At 25.9% G+C, this 21006-nt stretch overlaps 4 protein-coding genes across 4 annotated transcripts; 3 read left to right on the forward strand and 1 right to left on the reverse strand.

Annotated features, from left to right (window-relative positions):
* Window positions 1-3017: 3017 nt before the first annotated feature.
* On the forward strand, window positions 3018-7934 carry MKS88_003513 (DNA repair endonuclease XPF; the record flags this gene model as incomplete). The annotated part of the gene is made up of 1 exon (XM_067216610.1): window positions 3018-7934. One exon carries the CDS (start codon window positions 3018-3020, stop codon window positions 7932-7934), a length of 4917 nt encoding a protein of 1638 aa, XP_067072328.1.
* A 2177-nt stretch (window positions 7935-10111) lies between these two features.
* On the forward strand, window positions 10112-11665 carry MKS88_003514 (mitochondrial carrier protein; the record flags this gene model as incomplete). Its single annotated transcript, XM_067216611.1, has 1 exon — window positions 10112-11665. One exon carries the CDS (start codon window positions 10112-10114, stop codon window positions 11663-11665), a length of 1554 nt encoding a protein of 517 aa, XP_067072329.1.
* A 3152-nt stretch (window positions 11666-14817) lies between these two features.
* MKS88_003515 (heptatricopeptide repeat-containing protein) lies at window positions 14818-17340 on the reverse strand (the record flags this gene model as incomplete). The annotated part of the gene is made up of 1 exon (XM_067216614.1): window positions 14818-17340. The coding sequence occupies one exon, from the start codon at window positions 17338-17340 to the stop codon at window positions 14818-14820; it is 2523 nt and encodes an 840-aa protein (XP_067072330.1).
* Window positions 17341-18764: 1424 nt separating this feature from the next.
* MKS88_003516 (ribosomal protein L1) lies at window positions 18765-20331 on the forward strand (the record flags this gene model as incomplete). Its single annotated transcript, XM_067216615.1, has 5 exons — window positions 18765-19156; window positions 19394-19499; window positions 19684-19832; window positions 19938-20036; window positions 20268-20331. 5 exons carry the CDS (start codon window positions 18765-18767, stop codon window positions 20329-20331), a joined length of 810 nt encoding a protein of 269 aa, XP_067072331.1.
* Window positions 20332-21006: the final 675 nt, after the last annotated feature.

The following is a 21006-nucleotide window of genomic DNA, read 5'->3' on the forward strand; positions in this document are numbered from 1 at the left end:
GTACACCCTATTCTGTTAATGCATTTTAGAGTAAATACATTCACACAAAAAAATGTAGAATTAAAAGAGAATTGCTATAGATCGTTGCACACACAAACGAAAAAAAAAAAAATGAAAAAAAAAAAAAAAAAAATATAAACTTGTAATCTGCTTAATTATACATATTTTATTTTCTTAATTATTCAGTTGATCAAGTTGCAGTTTCCATTTGTACATCTTTTAATCTCATTGATGAACTATCTTTTTCATTCTATTTTTTTTTTTTTTAAAAAGCCTTTTGTAATTTTATACTAATTGTATAACGAATAATGGAGTGTGTATAATGTAATAAATACAAAAAATAAAGGAAGCAAAAGAGGAGGGAAAAAAGGAGGGGGAAATGGAAGAAGGAAAAAAAAAAGGGAACAAAATAAGGAACAAAATACAACAAAATAAAGAACAAAATACAACAAAATAAGGAAAAAACAGCAAAAATGATAGAAAATGTTTCAATATTTTTTAACTCCTTTCCAATTCGTTGTGCATACAATATTTTTAAAGTTCTAAAATTTTTAGAAGAAAAGAAAAATCTTATGCTTAATACTAACTCACTTGAAGTAAAAGAACGCGTTGCATTATTATTTTAAACTGTTAATTTTAATATCTGTAAAAGAACATATATTATGTGTTTTGAACATTTTTTTATATCTAAAGTGTACATATAATACTTAAGTTTATATATGCATAAGCAGTTCGTTATATGTTAATTAAGCGTATATATTTATAGGCTAACATTTATTATGTATTAATGTATGTATATATTCCTATATGTGTACATATATAAATGGAAAAACTTAAAGGTGCATAATCCCCATGTAATTATCATGCTATGTTACACTCGTTCTTATAAATTTTTATTCGTATAATGGAAGATCTTCCATTACTATTAAAAGAAGATTAGCACATAAGTAGTTTGTGTTTATGCATTTGTTTTTATGGTTTCCTCCGCATTTTCGTTGCTTTGAAGGTAATTCATAGAAAGTTTTAAGCGTTACTTGTACTGGCCATATGAATATATATGTATACATATATATAGCACAGTGATAAATAAAAACAGAAAAAAAAAAAAAAAATGCTTTTCCAGACAATATTTACAGTTGTTCTTTTAAAATTAAAAGATGTCAAAAAGAATAATTCCTTTTGTAATTATGTATGTACATATTTTTTTCTTTCCATCTTAACCCAATAATATGCCATAAAAAAAGATACGTATTGTTTTACCTTCTTTGCCTTCTCTATATAATTGTATTTCTGTTTCAACAAGGTGTATTTGAACAAATATTTTACACTAAATGCTGTTCCACAAAAATGGAAAAATCATATAAATATGTAAACACAATTTGGAAGTAACACAAAGGAATATTTAAGGATATTATGGAGGGACAGAAAAAAAAAAATAAATAAATAAAAAACTAGTACCAATTACACTAGATATCTGAATTCGAAAAACAATACTTCTGAAGGTAAATTTTGACATATTTATATTAAAAAAAAACAAAACAAAATAATGCTATATTCGTTCAACACACTTTTAATTGCTTATAGAAGGGAGTATTTATAAATATATTTTTATCCTTTTGTTACGTCCTATGTTAGATTAATTAAACACCTTTCAATTATTTTTAAGCATAATTTTTAAAAATAAATTTTATTAAGTGGGATTTTATCCTATTTATGTATATTTCACAGTATTCTGTAGATCTATTATTATTTTATTTTTTTTTTTTTTATTGTTCCATTGATTACAATATTTGTACGTTTTTACAATTGTAGAGATTTATATGGTCTACCATTTTAGTAATTTTTAATATAATGTAAGCTGAACAGTATTTTATTGTATACCTTTAGAAGTATACCATTCAATGATCGTTTTATTTACGAAAACGAAGAGGTTATTCGTGGGTAGGTGGTCTTGTTTGAATTTTTTCTCTTTTTTTTTCTTTTTTTTGTTATAAGAGTAAAAAATTTTTTTTTTTTTTTTTTTTTTTTATGCGTCAATGTGACCTATTTTCATTTTTTTATAATTTGTTTCTTTAATTATAAAATAGCAAAAAAGGGTGTGGAGTATGAGATTCGGTAAAATGTAGTCTTCTTTATATAAATCGCTGAATTGGAGAGGCACAAAAAGAAACTAACCCAAGGGATGTGTAAAATGACTAAATGCTAGAAAGGAATTCAATTCATTTATCACTTCTTGTTACTAATAACACGTAGTACCATTTTTATATTATATTGCGTGAGATAGTGAGATATATAGTATGCTGTTATGTGATTCTGACTTATTTTTCATTTTCTTATTACTTTTTCCGTTTTCGTGTTTATGGCAGAGTTTTCTGAAAAAGTTCCTGACGTTTTTACAATTCCCTCTTCATTATATTCACATCCTGCTTAAGGTATATTACGCAAATTAAATAATTCGAACTACTTGATTATTTTTATGTATGTTATGAAATCTCTTCTGTTTGTTACTACAAGTTTATCACAATTTTATCCTCTGTTTGAACATAATTAAAAAATTTTTTATTTTTTTTTTTTATTTTTTTTTTTTATTGTTTTTTTTATTATTATTATTTTTTATTATTATTTTTTTTTATTTTTTTTTATTATTATTATTTTTTATTATTATTATTATTTATTATTATTATTATTTATTATTATTATTATTATTATTATTATTATTATTTATTATTATTATTTTTTTTTTTATTTCTTGTCTTGTTTTCAGGAAACAAACGAAATATACTCAGTATTACATAGCAAGTGGAACTAAGCATTTTGGAAATCATAATAAAAAGGAAAAAAAAAAAAAAAAAAAAAAAAAATAAGAAAAATACAGTAAAATATAATATACCATAGAATAGTGAATCCAGACATAGAGCAGCATAGTGCAACATAGCATAATTTAGTGCAGTACAAACTTCCCAGCGTGGGGCAGCTCGACCCACTGTACCTTGGTGCGGTATAAGAAGAGAAAGAAGATGAGTCCCCTGTATTACGAAAAGAAAATTGTGAAGAAGCTAATACAACACGACTCCTTAGTATTACTAGCAAACGGTTTCAACGAACTGAACATTTTAGCTATTTTTATTTTTTACTACCAAAATAGATGTCTATGGTATGAAAAGTACATAACCAATGATGAAAACATCTTCTTCGGTTTGTTTAAACTAAATATACATAAAGATGTTGATGAAAATGAGTTGTTCAAAAATTCAAATAAACAGAATTACGAGAATTTAAACGAATTTGCTAGTACAAGTAGGTCAGAAGTTATTATCGATAACATTGATTGTGACTCTGGAAATAACCCAAAAGAATGTAGCTGTGATGGTGCACATAAAACCATTAGAGATGGCCATATTATAAGTAATAAGGTAAACTTTGAAAATAAGAACAAATTAATTTTTATACTGAACGTTTCCCCGAAGGAGTATAACTTATTCCTAAAATATCAACTTATGTTATGTGAAGGTATTAGCAAATTTGATAAAGTATTCAATGATAGTGTTAAAATAAATTACTTAAAAACTCAGTATATACGAAACCAAAAATCTAATGAACGAATTGAGATGTATATTAGAAGAGGTGTGTACTTTATCTCTTCTAATGTTTTATTAATTGATTTATTAACATTTAAAATAATCCCTGAAATTATTGATGGTATTTTTATATGTAAAAGTCATAAACTTATTTACAGTGTTAAAGAGCTTTTTATTATAGAGTTATACAGAAAGAGAAATAAATATGGATTCATAAAAGGAATTAGTAATAATAAAAAATTAATAAATAATCAACACATATTAAATATAGCACATAAGTTATATATGAAAAAAGTATATTGTTATCCAAGATTTCATAAAAATGTCCATTTATCGTTAAATAATAAATTTATACAACCAAATATATATGAAATAAATCTAAATCTACCTACAAGTACAAACAAAATAGAAGAAAATATTCTAAATCTAATACATTACTTAAATTTAGAAATTAAAAAATTCCACACTTTTCATGATTTTGATATCAACTCTTTACTCTATTCTGATAGTGCAGAAAATTATACTATGAATTATATTAAAACAAAAAGTCTTACATATAATACCAAAAAACTGCTCAAAGAAATTATTACTCTTGTTAATATATTATATAATTTATATATATATGATGATGTTATATTTTATAACTACCTTAAAAATTTAAAAGAAGCAGATAAGGAATCTACTTGGATGTACTGTAATGAGGCAAATGAAATATTTCACATAGCCAATCAAAGGAAAAACATGTTTTTAAATAAAATTAATATGGATAATACTGTAGATGCTAACGAAGTAGACAACATACAAACCATTATACATAGAATTCAGTATGAGCAGAGATATTTTCATAAATCGTATGAAATCAAAAGAGAACAAAATGAAATATACAAATGGATATACGAGCTCGTATACAAAAGAGATATAAACATAAGAGAATATAAAAAAATTCTGTTAAAAAAAAAAAAAGAAAAAAAAAAATACGAATCATCTCAGTCTTTTCTCAACAAGAGAAGAAACTGCAACACAGGGAAGGAACAACAACAAAACATGCTTCTAAATGGAAAGGTAAAAACGCACTTCCGCGAAGGTAACAACAAATATGCCTCCCTTTGTAAAAGTGAAAGATACCACGACCAGCAAAGTGAAATGGAGTACAATTCCGAGGTGCAAAATTATACAAGTAATACAAATACAAAGGGTCATATGAGTACCTCTAAACTAAATAATTACCCATCTGTAGACAGAAAAAATATATTTAATTATATAAAGAATAAGGAGATAAATAGTAAAGCAGATGCACTTGATGAGGGGGATAAAGATAGCGTACTTATGGTAGGGCATCCAAAGGTGAAGCAAGAGAGGCGGATTTATAGCACTGAACTGCAGGAAGAAGAAAGGGAGGGAGCGTCAAAAGGAGAAGGAGTTCACGGAAGAAAAGCCAAGGAGGAGGAGGGAAAGGAAAACGAGAGGATAATTCACAGTATAGTAATGGATCGCGCGCAAATTGAAGAACATAAAAATTGCCATAATAGCAGTAGTTGTAATAGTAATAATAACAATAGTGTAAATAATAACTGCAGTAATAGTCGAAGTAATAATGGTAATGGCAATAGTTATAGTAGTAGTAATAATGAGGAGGATGAAGGAAAGACCCTCAACGATGGAAAGCAAGTGAGAAAAGTGGACTACCCGATTGCGATAATAGTCGATAATTTCTATACTCAAAAAGAATTTTATAATTTGCTCATTCACAAAAATGAGAATAACGTAAACCTCAAATTTTTTCTAAAATCAGAGGAAAAAATGAAGGTGTATAACATTTCCGATGACTCATCGAACGGATCATATGAATCCAATATGTCTAATTCGTCTAATTCGTCTAATTCGTCTAATTCGTCGTACTCGTCGAAAAAGACTTTTCAGCGTGATCATAACTTCCCATCTTTAGATTTCGTTAATTTTCATATTCCAAACTATGCGATAAAGGAAAAAACGGATAACTTGAAATATATAAAACCCCACGTTTATATTTTATGTATTAATAAAAATTACGATACTGTTTATACATCTGAAAACTTTCTTGATGATTGCTCTGAAAAGATGAATTCGATAAATCGCGCTACTCATAAGGGATGTTTCGTGCGGGGACAAAAGGAGGGAAAAACGGATAGGCAGGAGGTGAACACTGTCGGGTTGAATAATAGCGGTGTATATAGCGGCCAAGCAAATGGCTGCAGAGTGAACTACAGTAAAGATCGACCTTCCAAGAAGAACCAAAGAGAGAAACGCTTTTTTGAAATAAATGAATACTGTGGTAATTTGGATTTCCTAGAACTATTTCTAATGTGGATAAAGCCGTATAGAATTATCCTAACCACTCTAGATTTAAGTATCTTTAGAAATGTGGAAATTTATTGTGCTAGGTTGTTTCAGCATAACGTGTACAAGCTACATAAGGAGAGTTTCTTCAACGAATTGATGAATTATGAGGAAAATAACTTGATGTATGACAGTATCAGCGAAGAGCGCATATTTGTAAAAAAAGAACAACAGCAGAAGCATCAACAGTTGAAACGGAAAAAGATTAGCGGCAGCTACGATAGTGATAAGGGGAAACAGGTTAGCAGTAGCTGCCACAGCACGAGGACGAACCGTAAGAATGACTCTAATTGCAGATATAACAAGGAAACAGCAAAGCAAAGAGAAAAAGACAGAGGAGTAAACAATTTTAAAATTATAAAAGTATTACACAGTATTTGCAATACGGTTGAGGTATTCTTAATATTTTATAAAAACAATATACTTTATAATAAATATTTAAATAGTATAAAAACGGAAAAAAGTAATTGGTTCAATTTCATAGAAAATAAAAACAATCTTCGTTTTGAGGTAGATCGTAATGTGTTCAATAAAAATCTCGATCTTTTTAAAAAAGTAGTAGATGCATATTTTTTATTTCAGAAAAAGTTTAAGGAAAATAAAAAAAATATAATTAATTTTAACAAAGCCTTATGTGAAGAATTTAAAGTTTTTCAAGATGTAAAATTAGATGAACATATAGAAAATAAAAATGTAATCCTAAGTAGTGCACTTAATAGTAATTATATAAGTATGGAGGAAGAGGAATTATTTATAGAAAATTATAAAAATAAAATAAATAAAAAGAGTGATATAGTCCCACTAGATGAAAAAACAATACAAAAGATACAAGAACTTTTGCAAAAATTTTCTATAGATTCATTTAATCTAAATTTTATATTATATAGTATATTTAATAATACGAAACCTATTGTTATTGTTGATATAAGGGAGCTTAAATCTGATTTGTCATACAAATTATATAAAAGCAAAATGCATATAATTCCATATTCCTTACTAGTTGGTGATTATATATTAACTAAAGATATATGTGTAGAGAGAAAAACTATAGTAGACCTAATTCAATCTTTAAATAATAATAGATTATATAACCAAATTAAACAAATGTCCAAATATTATTCTATGTATCTTTTATTAATAGAATTTAATACTAAACATTTATTCTATTTCTCTTCTTTAAATGATAAACATTCAATCTACACAAAGTTAATAATTCTTTGCCTTCAATACCCAAGACTTCGAATCCTTTGGAGCCCTTTTTCTCTTTTTACTGTTAAACTTTTTTGGGCTCTCAAAGTTAATTCTGAACAACCCGATATTTTCAAATCCCTTCATATCGACCTGACCCTCCAGAAACACGCACATCGGCCAATTGTGGATGCATCAACAAACGGACAAAAAGGGACAGGAAAAGAGGAGGAGCTAGAGATGGGAAAGGAGAAAGCAAAGCAGGAGCAGACGATACAAAAGAATATGAAGACGGAAAAGAATAAGGGCATGAATAAAGAGGAGGAACAATCATCAGCTCCACCAAGGGATACTGAATCTAAGAATGACGTGCAATTGATAGAGCCGAACAAAGTAGATGACTTAAAAAATAATAGCTTTGATTCTATGAACAACAACCGCATCGAGGAAGTTGAAAATTACGCGGAAGGGAATGGGAACAACGAAAATGAGCACAATGAAGAATTTTATAAATACGAAACAATAAACGACCTATTTGATAAAAATTTAAATAATTTAGAAAATGTGGACACTAGTAAAACTTTTAAAAAAATGGAGAGTGTAACTAATTGGAATGCTCTTGAAATATTAAAAGCACTGCCAGGGGTAACGGAAAAAAATATGCATCTTATTATAAATAATGTTAACTCCTTGTATGATCTGTGCGAAAAAACGGTGGAAGAACTAGAGTCCTACATGAGTAAAAATAATGCAAAGTTGTTGTATGATTTTTTAAATACGGACGTTTCTTGAGATTAACTTGTTAATTTGCTTCCTATTCTTTATATTAGTAGCTTTTTATTACTTTTTTTTTTTTTTTTTTTTTGTTGTTGTTGACAATGCACTTTTCCCCAGTCTGACAATACTAAAAAAATTTGCAGTGCCTCCCAGTTAATCGGAGTTATGTTCACCATCTTTTACATTTGTTCATTTTTTTCGCATTTTCCTATATTCATTTGCATATTTTCGTATTTGCATTTGTATATTTTATGGCTGCATTAGCCATTCTTGTTAGCTCTAATTTTTGGTATATTCTTTCATTAAACTGTCCCTAATTTTTTAATGATTTGAGTATGAGCAATTTTTTTTTGCAATCCGCTGTGCATATATATATACATACATATATATACGTGGATACGTGTGTCCATAACGGACCCCTAAAATTACAAACCCTAAGATATATTAATGTTATCAATTTGGACATATAAAATACAAAGGTTCAAAAAAAAAAAAAAAAAAAAAAAAAAAAATGAAAATAGTACAATTATAACCGTTCAGATGTTATGGTAACTGAAACTATATGTTTGTTATGCACTTTTAAAAACTTGTCTAAATGGTTATTGTCTTTTTTCTCATATTAGTAAACTTTTAAATTTTCCGTACTATATATGAATAAAAAGTTTTATACTTTTTTTAACACTGCAGAATATTATTAGCTCATAACATTCAAATATAATAAAAAAGAAGTTTTTATTTACCACAAAAAAAATTTAATCTTTTTGTTTATACCCCAATTTTTTTTTTTTTTTTTTTTTTTCCTTCTTCCCATATTTAGCGGAAGTTTACAATGCAATTGTAGTTCTTCCTACCAATATGCTATTATTCAAATAGTACTAAATTTAACAAAATATTTATGAACATAAATATGGAAAAAATTAATAAAAATATTCACCTTCATGTGTAAAATGGGCGTAAAATAAATTGTAGAACCTTCTTATAACTCTTCCTTTCAAAAATGTTCAGTCAGTAAGTTCTATTTAAGACATAGTATATAACGGGGAATTATTGTTCCTTCAAAAAAAAATAAAATAAAATAAATAAACATATTTTTTACATATTAAAAATATGGAAGGAGATAATTAAAAAAAAAAAAAAAAAAAAAAAAAGTCATTGGTGGTATTACTAATTTACTTTTTTTAGAACAATTTTTTCGGAAGTTTTCCTTTACTTTTTTTCCGTTTTTCGTTTGATTATACATTATACATAACAAATACATAAAATATGCAATTATAGAGGCATCTCCTTCATAGGCACAGTCAAATTAAAATTTATGCTCTTTCAAACATGTTGTAATATCATGCTTATAATTTATCTTTAAAAATGTGTTATTATTTTTTTTAAAAAAGAACAACAGTAATAATGGGAAGCATAAACTTGATATATTCTTAAAGATATAAAAATCAAAAAGAAAAAAATTATTTTTTTTTTTATCTTATTTTATCTTATTTTATTTTTTTTTTTTTTAAATGTTGTCCCTGTTGAAATGCTATAATTTGTATACGCAACAGTATAAATTTTGCACAAAAAAATAAGATAAAATAATCTTTAAAAAAAATAGCATTTAAAGTAAGCATTTAAAATAATAGCATTTAAAATAATAACATTTCAAAATAATAACATTTCAAAATAATAACATTTCAAAATATATTTATTTTTAAGAGATAAAATAAATGCTGATTCCTCGTTTGCCCTAATCTCTTAGATATGGGTACACATTTTAAGTATATATATGAGCATAATACGAGTATATATGTGTACGTATTATGTATATGCATATAAATATATATATATATATATATATAGTATGCGTATGTACGCTTTTCTTGTTAAATATTATAATTTTTCTGAAAAGAGGTGCTAGCAAAAAGGAAAAGAAGTTTATTGAACAAGATTAACTTGTTATATGTACACATATATAGCTTAAGAAGAACGTAGATTGAAGTAATTTGAGCCATGCTGATTTACCTACATATTATGTATGTACAATTATATATACATATATATGTATATATGTATGGAATTTATATATTCATGATCTACACTTGAAATATGTAACAACTGTGCACACGTTAAAAAAAAGCTTTACATGAGCACGGATAACTAATATTCCACGGTAAGTTCAACATTTTCACTTTTGCTTCTACACGTTTATGGAAATAAAAAAGAAGGATGAGAAGGGGGAAAAGAAAAAGAAAAACGAAAATAAAATTTTAGTATGTGGGCTGGTTTCTGGTATACTAACCAAAACGTTGTTTGCCCCGTTCGATAGGATAAAACTTTTTTATCAAATACAACCAATGTTTTATCATTATAGTGAAGTAAGAAGAAAAATACAAAACACGAAAAAAAAATATTTTAAAGATAGAAAAAAGTATATATCTAAGAATTTATTATCAAACGGATTGGATAAAACAGAAAAGAAGCACTTTAGTTCAACATCGTATTCATTAAATATTAACAAACTTGTTTTGAATGAAAATGTCGTTTTTCGTAATTTTAAAAATTGCTTAAATGAAATAATAAAAAATAGTAGACCAAAAAATAGTAAACCCCAAAATAGTGAAAACATAAATAGTGAAAGCACACATAGAAAAAAAGGATTGAAGCACGAAAGAACACATCATGACAAGCGCAGAAATTATAACGACGCTTCGAAAACTTCCCTTCATCAAGTATTTAAAAAGATTTATTTTTATAATAACAAAAATAAACTGCAGTTAAACAATATAAGTAAAAATTACACACTTTTAAATATTAATGCAAATGTACGAAATACACTAAGGAATAAAATTATGTGTTTGAATACAGCAAAGACAGCTAGGCAACCGATTAAGTATCAAAATATTATGCAAAGTTTTCTTTTTATAATCAAAGAAGAAGGGATATTAGGATTATGGAAGGGAAATTTAATTAACACTTTAAGAGGTGGTATTGTTTACTCTGCTAAATTTGGTACAAATGATATAATAAAAGAAAGATATAAAAAAAAAAAGAAAAAAAAAGAAGAAAAAAGAGTAGATATCCTAATAAAAAGTGCTACGAACAAAAAGAGTGATACGAATAATAGTGTTAAAAAAAATGAACAAAAATTTAATTATTATGAAAGTGTAATAGCAGGTTATGCATCCGGCATAATTCAAAAAACAATTTCATATCCCTTAGATCTGCTAAGTATTAGAGTAGCCTTAGGAGTAAATGAAAAATATTTAAGAAATAATAATACATTATTATACAAAAAAAAATCTATCTTTAATATAATTCGTGAAATAAGTATCAACGAAGGAATTACAGGATTTTTTAAAGGGTACGTTCCGACATTACTCACAGGAGTACCATACGTAACATTACAGATGCTATTTTTTGATTTTTATAAAAATATATTTCAAAATTATTTCCCACACACTTCTAATTCTTTGAGCTCCATAGCCTTCTGCTCATCAGTATCAGGGTCATTAAGTAATTTGTCCTCGTTAATTATTGTTTTTCCAGGAGATACAGTTCGAAAAAGAATGATGAACAATGGAATAGATAATAAAAATTATATTTACAAAAATACATTTCATTGTATTAAAAATATATATTACCTTGAAGGGTTAAGAAATTTTTATTACGGTCTGTTTCCATCCATGCTCAAATCAGTTCCTTCCGGTGCCATTCAGTTTATGTCTTATGAAATTTTGAAATATATGATATCACAAAAATAATTTGCTATTTCGGATTAGAGAATAGAAGCAGAATACGTACCTGACACATAGGGAAATCACACCGGTAAGGGAAATATTTCACTATGAAAAAGGGCGCAAACTGAGTGTAAACGAAGCAGAAAAAGAAATGAAAAAATGCAGCAAATAATCTCCATGAGTTAGCACAAAAACGAACACCCATCAGTAATTTTTATACCTTGCCATGCTACCCTTATAATGCATTTTCCAATTTGAAAGCTTTCCTTGTTTTTATAGGTAACTTACATTTTGAATTTTTTGAAATTTTGATATTTTGAAATTTTGATATTTTGAAATTTTGATATTTTGAAATTTTGATATTTTGATATTTTAAAATTTTGATATTTTGATATTTTAAAATTTTGATATTTTGATATTTTAAAGCTTTTAAAGAATTCATTTAATTTTTATGTAAACCATCTTCATGCGTTTAATTATTTTTCATTGTATAGCATACTATTGTTTTTATTGCACAAATACATGTATATGTATAATATGTATGTACATAATATGTACCTATATATTATGTATCTATATAATGTACATGTATTTTTTCTTAATTTTTTTTCCACACTTTCATTATTATTCTTCACGAATAATTTTAGCTGTTTTTTTTTTTTTTTTTCCATTTTCTTTTATTTGTTACTACCCTCAAACAACCTCAGAGTTATGGGAAAAATTATACATATGTTTTTATTTTTTCTTTTAAAAGTAAATATTCTGAATATTCTGAAAATTATTTTATTTTATTTTATTTCATTTTATCATAAAGTATAGAAATTATACGACTTCAAAAGTTGAAATATCTACCTAGTTACAAAAAAAAAAAAAAAAAAAATGTACGCATATAGGTAGCTCTTGAATACGTATGCGTTCTATGTTTGATCGGAAAGGTAAAATAGCTATTTTCTTCATTTATTACGAAATTATGCACTTATGTACATACGTACATATATATACATTCCGTATGAACGTACAGCAAACATATTTCAGTGGTACTTTTGGCGTCAAAAAAAAAAAAATTGATTGCTATGAAAATTATGAAATAAAAAACAGTAAGGGAAAAAACAAGAATAAGGCAAATATGGGATAAAAAAAAAAAAAATTTTGCCTATATGCATATTACTATTCTGTATAAAGTAAAATAAAAAATAAGAATATATTTATGTGACACGATGTTGTTGTTAATTGTAGTATAATTTAAAAGATTTACATTGCTGTTATTTATTTATAAAGAAATATGTACATATATATATATACTATACCTACATATAAATTTAAGTACATATTTAAGAATATTTCTCTATGTGAATGCCCCTTTGTAGCGCAATGGACGTGCTTTCATTTTATTTGTTTACAATGATAATTGCTCTAGCACTGAAATGTTTGTATTAATTCATTTTTTTTGGAACCATTTACATAATATGTTGTATATATACATATGGACACACGTATAAATATACATACATATATATACATACGTACACACGTATAAATATACATATATATACATACGTACACACGTATAAATATACATATATATACATACGTACACACGTATAAATATACATACATATATATACATACGTACACACGTATAAATATACATACTTATATATACATATGTACATACTTATATATGTGCGTTACTAATACGTTTGTATTTGCATTTTTACGTGGAAACACCTGCATATTTCGCCTTTAGCCAAATTAGAAATATGCATAAGAACATAAAAAAAATATATAGGAGCATAAAGCTGACAAGCACTTTTTATTTTATTTATGTATATATATATGTATATAATTTTACACATGCGTATACACATAAATGCCTTCGTAATACCTATTAACATAGTACCCACATATGTAGTACGAACAGATAGGATTCATATTATGTATTAACATGTGCAGGCTTTACTTCGCAAACTCTATATAGGTATTTTTTGACAAGATGGAAAAGTCCTTAGACTTAAGTAATTTTAATAAAAATGATAGGGAAAAAATAATGAGAAAAATTAACAAGGCAGAATATGAGGATACTATGACCACATATAATTCAATTGTTGAAAGATGCTTTAATGAATGTATTACATCATTTAGATCAAAAGAGCTTGATAGTAATGAAAATAACTGTATTTTAAATTGCGTTAAAAAGTTTTCTATATTTTCACAGAGAATTGGTATGAAATTTACACAAAATTTGAATAGTGAAATGCAAAAGAAAAGTTAGCTTTAAAACTTGTCAGTGCAAAGGACTTAAGAAACGTATAAGCGCAAATAAGAACATAAAGTCGTAAACTCGTAAACTCGTAAACTCGTAAAGTCGTAAACTCGTAAAGTCGTAAACTCGTAAAGTCGTAAACTCGTAAAGTCGTAAACTCGTAAAGTCGTAAACTCGTAAAGTCGTAAACTCGTAAAGTCGTAAACTCGTAAAGTCGTAAACTCGTAAAGTCGTAAACTCGTAAAGTCGTAAACTCGTAAACTCGTAAACTCGTAAAGTCGTAAACTCGTAAAGTCGTGAACTCGTAAACACGTAAACACGTAAACACGTAAACACGTAAATACACAAATACACAAATACACAAATACACAAATAAATAATGTAAACACGGATATTAAAATAATGTATTTTTTTTTTAAACTATTAATTATTCTTGGGTTTTTCTTTCGAAAACCTTTTAAATATTCATGTGATCCATTATTTCAATTATATGCAACTAGTATACATAGTTTTTAATTAAGCATACACGCGTACGTATATACATTCATCTGTATATTTATGCATGCATACATATATGGCACATGCGACTTTACACACGCATACAACAATACTTATCCATACTATTTTTGTTTATATGTAGCTAATTTACAAATTAATTGTGTAGGATTAAATTATTTTTTCTAATTTTTTGCATGAACTGTTCGTGCAACATTTGTATTTGCTCTTCCTTATTGTGTACCGTATCAAACATAAATTAAGACAAATTAAGGTATTTACCGTTTTATTTATTTTTTTTTTTTTATTTCACAATTTTACCACCTTAACATTTACAATTTTATCATTTACCATTTTATCATTATACGATTTCATAATTTCACCATTATATATATATATATATATGTGCACTTTTTTTTTAATATAAATTGTTTGGTTTATGAAGAAAAATGCAATCCGTCTTCCACATCGACATATGTTTTATATGAACCAAAAATTTGTGCAACACATAACTATTATTTTTAATAAATAAAAAGGTTAAAACATATTTTGAAAAATTAAATATGAACGAAAAATAATTTTTGGGCAAGATAAAAAAATAAATATCACTAATGCCATTTTCCATCTTTCTATTTTCATAAAAATAAATTAAGGACTGCATAAGTCTCATAATATGTTTTTCTTTATACATAACTTGATACAATGGTTGATAATTATTAAACTTGTTAATCAATTTGTATACTTTCTCTTCTCCATATTGTAGCAGATAAAAGGAATAAAATATTCTGGAATATAATATATAGCTCAGATTACCTTTTAAAAAAATATCACAAAAAAAATTTAAAATTTCGTTAATACTCACTAGGTTAAAAGCGTAATATTCTAAAATATATATAATGTTGTTTATATATATAGGAGTGTCTATTTTTATATTATATAAATTATTTGCATAATAATTATTTTTTTTTATATTTTCATAATCAATAAAACTAAAATTTACAAATTTGGTATACATTACATTATCATAATTATTACAATCCTTTTTGCTATCATTATCATAAAATTTATTATTTTCACCTACTTCTTTTTCCATATATACTCTTTTTAAATTCATAAACTGATCTTCGTAATTCCTTCGGCCAACGTTATCAACTTTTTTATGAATATTCTTTTCTATTTCGTAAAATAATTTTTCTATGTCTTTCTCACCATGCGTAGTGTTATTCCTATCATAATTTAAATACTCGTTTTTGTCCGAATACCCATTTTCCCCTCCATCTTTCCTATTGTTCCAAGTTTCCCCTTCATTGCACACATTTGTACAGATATATCTGTTCTTTAAAATGAATTCGTTTAGCATACTGACAAATTCATTTTCTTTAATCGAAAAATTAACCAGTCCTTTACACAGCAAACCAACTTGATTAAAATTAAAAAAATTATGATATTTATAAAAAAATTGTAGAGAATAATAAATTAAGCTTCCATGTTTATGACTTGCTTTGCTAAAAGATAATAACAAAAAACTTACTAACTGCGGAGTTAATTTAGTTGATTGTTTACCGACTTCTTCTGCAATTTTTTCTAAAAGAATTTTGTTTTTATCTATATTTGATGAAGCTGATGATATTATACATAATGATTCGATAGGCATGTACTTTATTTTCTTCTTTGTTATCATTTCAATATTTTTTAATGCATTCTTAACAGAATATATTAAACTAAAATTGTAACAATTCTCTTTTAACGAGCTTGTTTGTTCTTTCAATTCATCCAATTCGTCATTTTTTACCAAATATTTATGCTCAAAGTGCAATATTTTTTTTTTTATTATTTCACATTCAATACTTTTTTTTTTCTCTTTTTCTTTTAATTTGCGCTCCCCATGGTTATACTCTTCTATATCTCCATCCTTCCTTAGTATTTCCTTTTCTATTGCTATTGCACTTGTTGTACTGCTCTGCTCCAGCCTTTCCTGCTGCTTACTGGGTTTATCTCCACACATATTATCATCCTCATCATAGTATAGTTTAAATTTCTTTATCTTTCCGATCAATTCTCTTTCCTTTTCGTAGTACTGATAACTCTTTTTGCACTTCTTACTTACGTAAGACAGGAAATTATAAAAGACTGCTACATGTTTTGGTTCATCAGTCAAGTTAACATTTTGATTAAAATTATGAATTAATGAGTTAATAAGTAGACTATTATTTATATTAAAATTTTTGAAAAAGCTAAAAATAACTGACAGTTGAAATGTGTTAAAATTGTTTACATTTTTAGATATACTATAAAGTAGTATAGTTAAATAATTCTTTGATATTATTTTTTTTTTATTAAAGCATTGTATTAAATATACAACTTTTTTTAAATCCAAATTTTGGAAATTGTGAAACAGTTGCTTCTCAATTAATAAAAAAAAATTATAATGAAAATAATTTAATCTAGTAAAAGAAAAATATACATCTATTAAATTATCACACGTAAGTAAATGAAGGTTATCCATTAATACATCCTTAAAATAACAAAATAGATAATAATTTTTACATTTAATTATGGAAAACTTTTTTAATAAAATAATTATATCACTGTATCTTAATTTTTCCTTGTTCATCAATAAATTCATAGAAATATTCTTCAACAATTCAATGTTATCATTTTTCAACTTAATGTATAAATTTAATATATTAATTAGTTCGTTTACTTTGCAGTAATTTACTATGTACCAAGGTTTGTGCAAAATAATGCCCACTTCTTTTTCTCTACCCCTTGTTTTTGTGTTACTATCCCTTATCGTTTCGCTCCCCCTTACTGTGTCTCTTTTCCCTTTTAAAGTATCCGTTACAACGCTTGTGCTATGGACATATATGAAACGGTTTTCACTTTTTGATAATAGATACTTTTTTTTATTTCCAAAACGCTTCAACATGATCTTTTGCATTCTTCGAAATAAATTTCTTATATCTTATTATTATAATTCACAGACAGTTCATTTTAAAAAAAAAAAAAAAAAAAAAAAAAAAATTTTTTTAATATTCTTAGAATTCACCGATGATTCATTTTTATAAAATTTTCCTATATATCTTTAAAATTCTTGTTATCTTTTTTTTTTTTTTTTTTTTTTTTTTTTTTGTTCTTTCCTCATGTCCATTTATATACTTTCATATAAGTATGTAATATGTATACATATATACATGTACATATATATGTATGTATGTACGTGTACATTTTGTATGTGTTTACGTTCATATGTATTTATTCTCAGGATCATTTTCGGTGAATGCAAATGCATTCATATTGTCGGAAATAAAATCATAATAGAGTAATATATTAAAATTTAATTTATTTTGTTTGAATAAATATTTTTATGCCTGTAATTTTTAATTTTTTTTTTTTATTCTTCGTTATGATCTTTTCATAATTGCCCTATCCCCTGGTCGCATAAACCTAAATTTACCAATAATACGTGCATATGTACATATATGCATACATGATGTATATATATATAAATTTATATATATCATATATATATATATATATATATATATATTATATATATATATATATATATATATATATATATATATTCTCACTATTTTTATTATATTATATTTTGTTATATATATATTTTTTTTTCAATTAGTTTTTCCAAAATTTTTTTTTTTTTTTTTTTATTTTACAATTACCATTTATCCAGCTGTATACATTATTTTCTAATTTCTTTAAAATTTTACGTTTTCGTTTTAATTTATCTATAAGTATATATATACTTACATATAATATATATATGTTCATGTTAATATATAGCTTATATATATATTTACAACATTTTTACATTTATGTATGCATATTTACTTATTTGTTTGAATGCATGTCATACTTATAACCAACTAGAATTTTGCTAATCAGCGCAAGGAGGTAAAAAAATATATCTTGCGAAAAAACGAATATACAATATATTTGCACATATATATACATGAATATATTCGTATATATGCCTATATATACATACATATTCGCACATATACGTACATATATGTACAGTTTTGTACATACTCGTACTTATTTAAATACATATGCATAAATATATGTGTGAGTACATTTGTCGTAGTAACAGAAGAGTGTTCTGTTAATTTTTTTTTTTTTTGATGTTTAAAGTTTTCTTATACAGAATAATCGAGTCATATTAATGTAGCATATTTTGCTGTTATGTGTGTATGTATATATATGTATGTATATATATGTATGTATATATATGTATGTATATATATGTATGTATATATATGTATGTATATATATATATGTATGTATACATGTATACTGTTTCAAGGCCAAATTTGAGAGTCATTTTTTTTTTTTTTTAAAATGGAAAAAAAAGTAAAAGCAAAAAACAAAAAGAAAGAAATTTTTGAAAAGAAAAAAAAAGAAAACATAAAATTTTTAAAATATGTAAAAACAAACCAAAAATTTGAGAAATTTCAAAAGGCCATTTTAAATAGCAAAAATCAAAAGATAAATCATAATAATAAAAAATTACCACCAAATATTAAAATTAAAAATAAAGATATCTCATGTACTAGTCTTAAAATTTATGGGGATATAATAGAACCAAATACCTTTTCGAAGGCATATGATTTTATTTTTGACAAAGTAGTAAATGATCAAGTTGAAAATTTGTTTTATGATACACACATATTATACTGCCATTTTGATTTATCTTCTAGCTATAATATAGGAAAGTCCTATAACTTTCCCATGTAATTCGTAACACATAAAAACTTTGTTCATATGTGCACGAATGCAACTATTAGTATCGTGAGCGTGGTGTGCGTATAGGCAGTGCACGAGTTGTATGTGTGTATATATGTACACACACATTCTTCTATTCATGTTTTTGTAATGTATATGCACAAAATGTGTATACTATTTTCATCATTGTGTAATTACATAAGCTCAACTGCTTTACAATATCGTCCCCTTCTTTATGTTTACAGTAACTTAGTCCATTCCTATTACTCAGGCGTAATAATATTCGTTACTGAGAACAGCGAAAAATGGAGAAACATGATTATTGAAAATAAATTGAAAAGAGTCAAAAAGGTAAATCGAAGAATAAAATAAGAAAGATGTAAATACATGTGATAATGAGTATATGCCATTATGAGTACATTTCAATACAAATATATGCAATTATACGTACATACCGTATAAACACTTGCATGTGCACGTGTTCCCCTGCACCACTATATAATTATGTATACATGATCGTTCACATGACAATCAGGTTATCACGTATGATAAATTCGAAGATGTCTACTATAAAGAAGAACAACTGAATGAGCTTATAGAAAAATACGACTTATACATATTTGACTCTTCCCTGAGAACAAAAAAATATACCAACATGATTTCAAAAATTAAGAAAACGAACAAGTAATTGTTTTGCATAAATTATTAGAAAGATGAATATGCAATAATCATACATATATGTGTTAATTTTCAATTCTTTTTATATTTTACATTTATAATTATGTACAGAACTTATACTACTTTGCAATTAAATGAAGATAATTTTGTTGACAATATTGAGAAAGTTGTTAAGAGGACGTACACAGACTTGAACAAGGGATCTACTCAGTAATTTTCGCGTTTCACCTTGTATTGCTATTGTAGTTGTTTTGGTTGCATTTATGTAACGTGTGTTTGTGTATGTGTATGTGTTTGTGTATGTGTATGTATGTGTGTGTGTGTGTAATATGTATTTATTCGTGTACTCGTCTGTGCCGATATGCATACGTTTATATGCACATGTGCATGTGTATTATCACATTTATAATTTCGCTTCTCCTTTGTGCATTACATTTTTAGCTCTGTCCCTATAGGATATTTCAGTCTTGGAAAGGAAAAATTATATGACAATATAAAGGAGTAAGCAAATGGATGAGCTTATTACATTTCTATTTGTTTTACTCCTCACGAATACAGTTCATTTTTCAGTTCACATTTATATAGTAGCCTCACATATATATATGTATGCATGTACGTATATATGTCCTGTTCCGACCTGCTATATATATATATATATATATATATATATATATATATATATATTTTTACTATAGAGCTACAAGAATAATGCTTCAATTTTATGAGCAGAAAAATATATCAGTAGTTTCTATCAATTTGAGGTACATGAACATGACCATCCCTGTGTATATACATGCCTTAAAGGATGGAATGACGTTATAATATTATTAATTTTAAAAAGATATGAGTACACTCGCACACATAAACAAACAAATACAAAATAACGCGCACAAAAAATTAAATAAATGAATGTGCGAAAAACGAAGAGTAGACAAAATTGAGAAAATAAATAAATAAAAAAGAAATATACTATTATTGTGGAGATAAGTTATACCTACATATGATATTTATAATGAGTTTTTGCATATAAAGCATAGTTCTAATTTTTTTGCGAGCGCATTAAAGCAGTGAATATGATAAACAGACAAGCAATTTGTGCACTGCATATTCTGAGAATGGTGGAAAAAAATAAAAAAAACAAATAAAAATAAAGCAAAACAGAACGAAACAAAATGAAGGA

The sequence above is a fragment of the Plasmodium brasilianum genome, chromosome 11, assembly GCF_023973825.1.
Source record: "Plasmodium brasilianum strain Bolivian I chromosome 11, whole genome shotgun sequence".
NCBI classification, from domain to species: domain Eukaryota; phylum Apicomplexa; class Aconoidasida; order Haemosporida; family Plasmodiidae; genus Plasmodium; species Plasmodium brasilianum.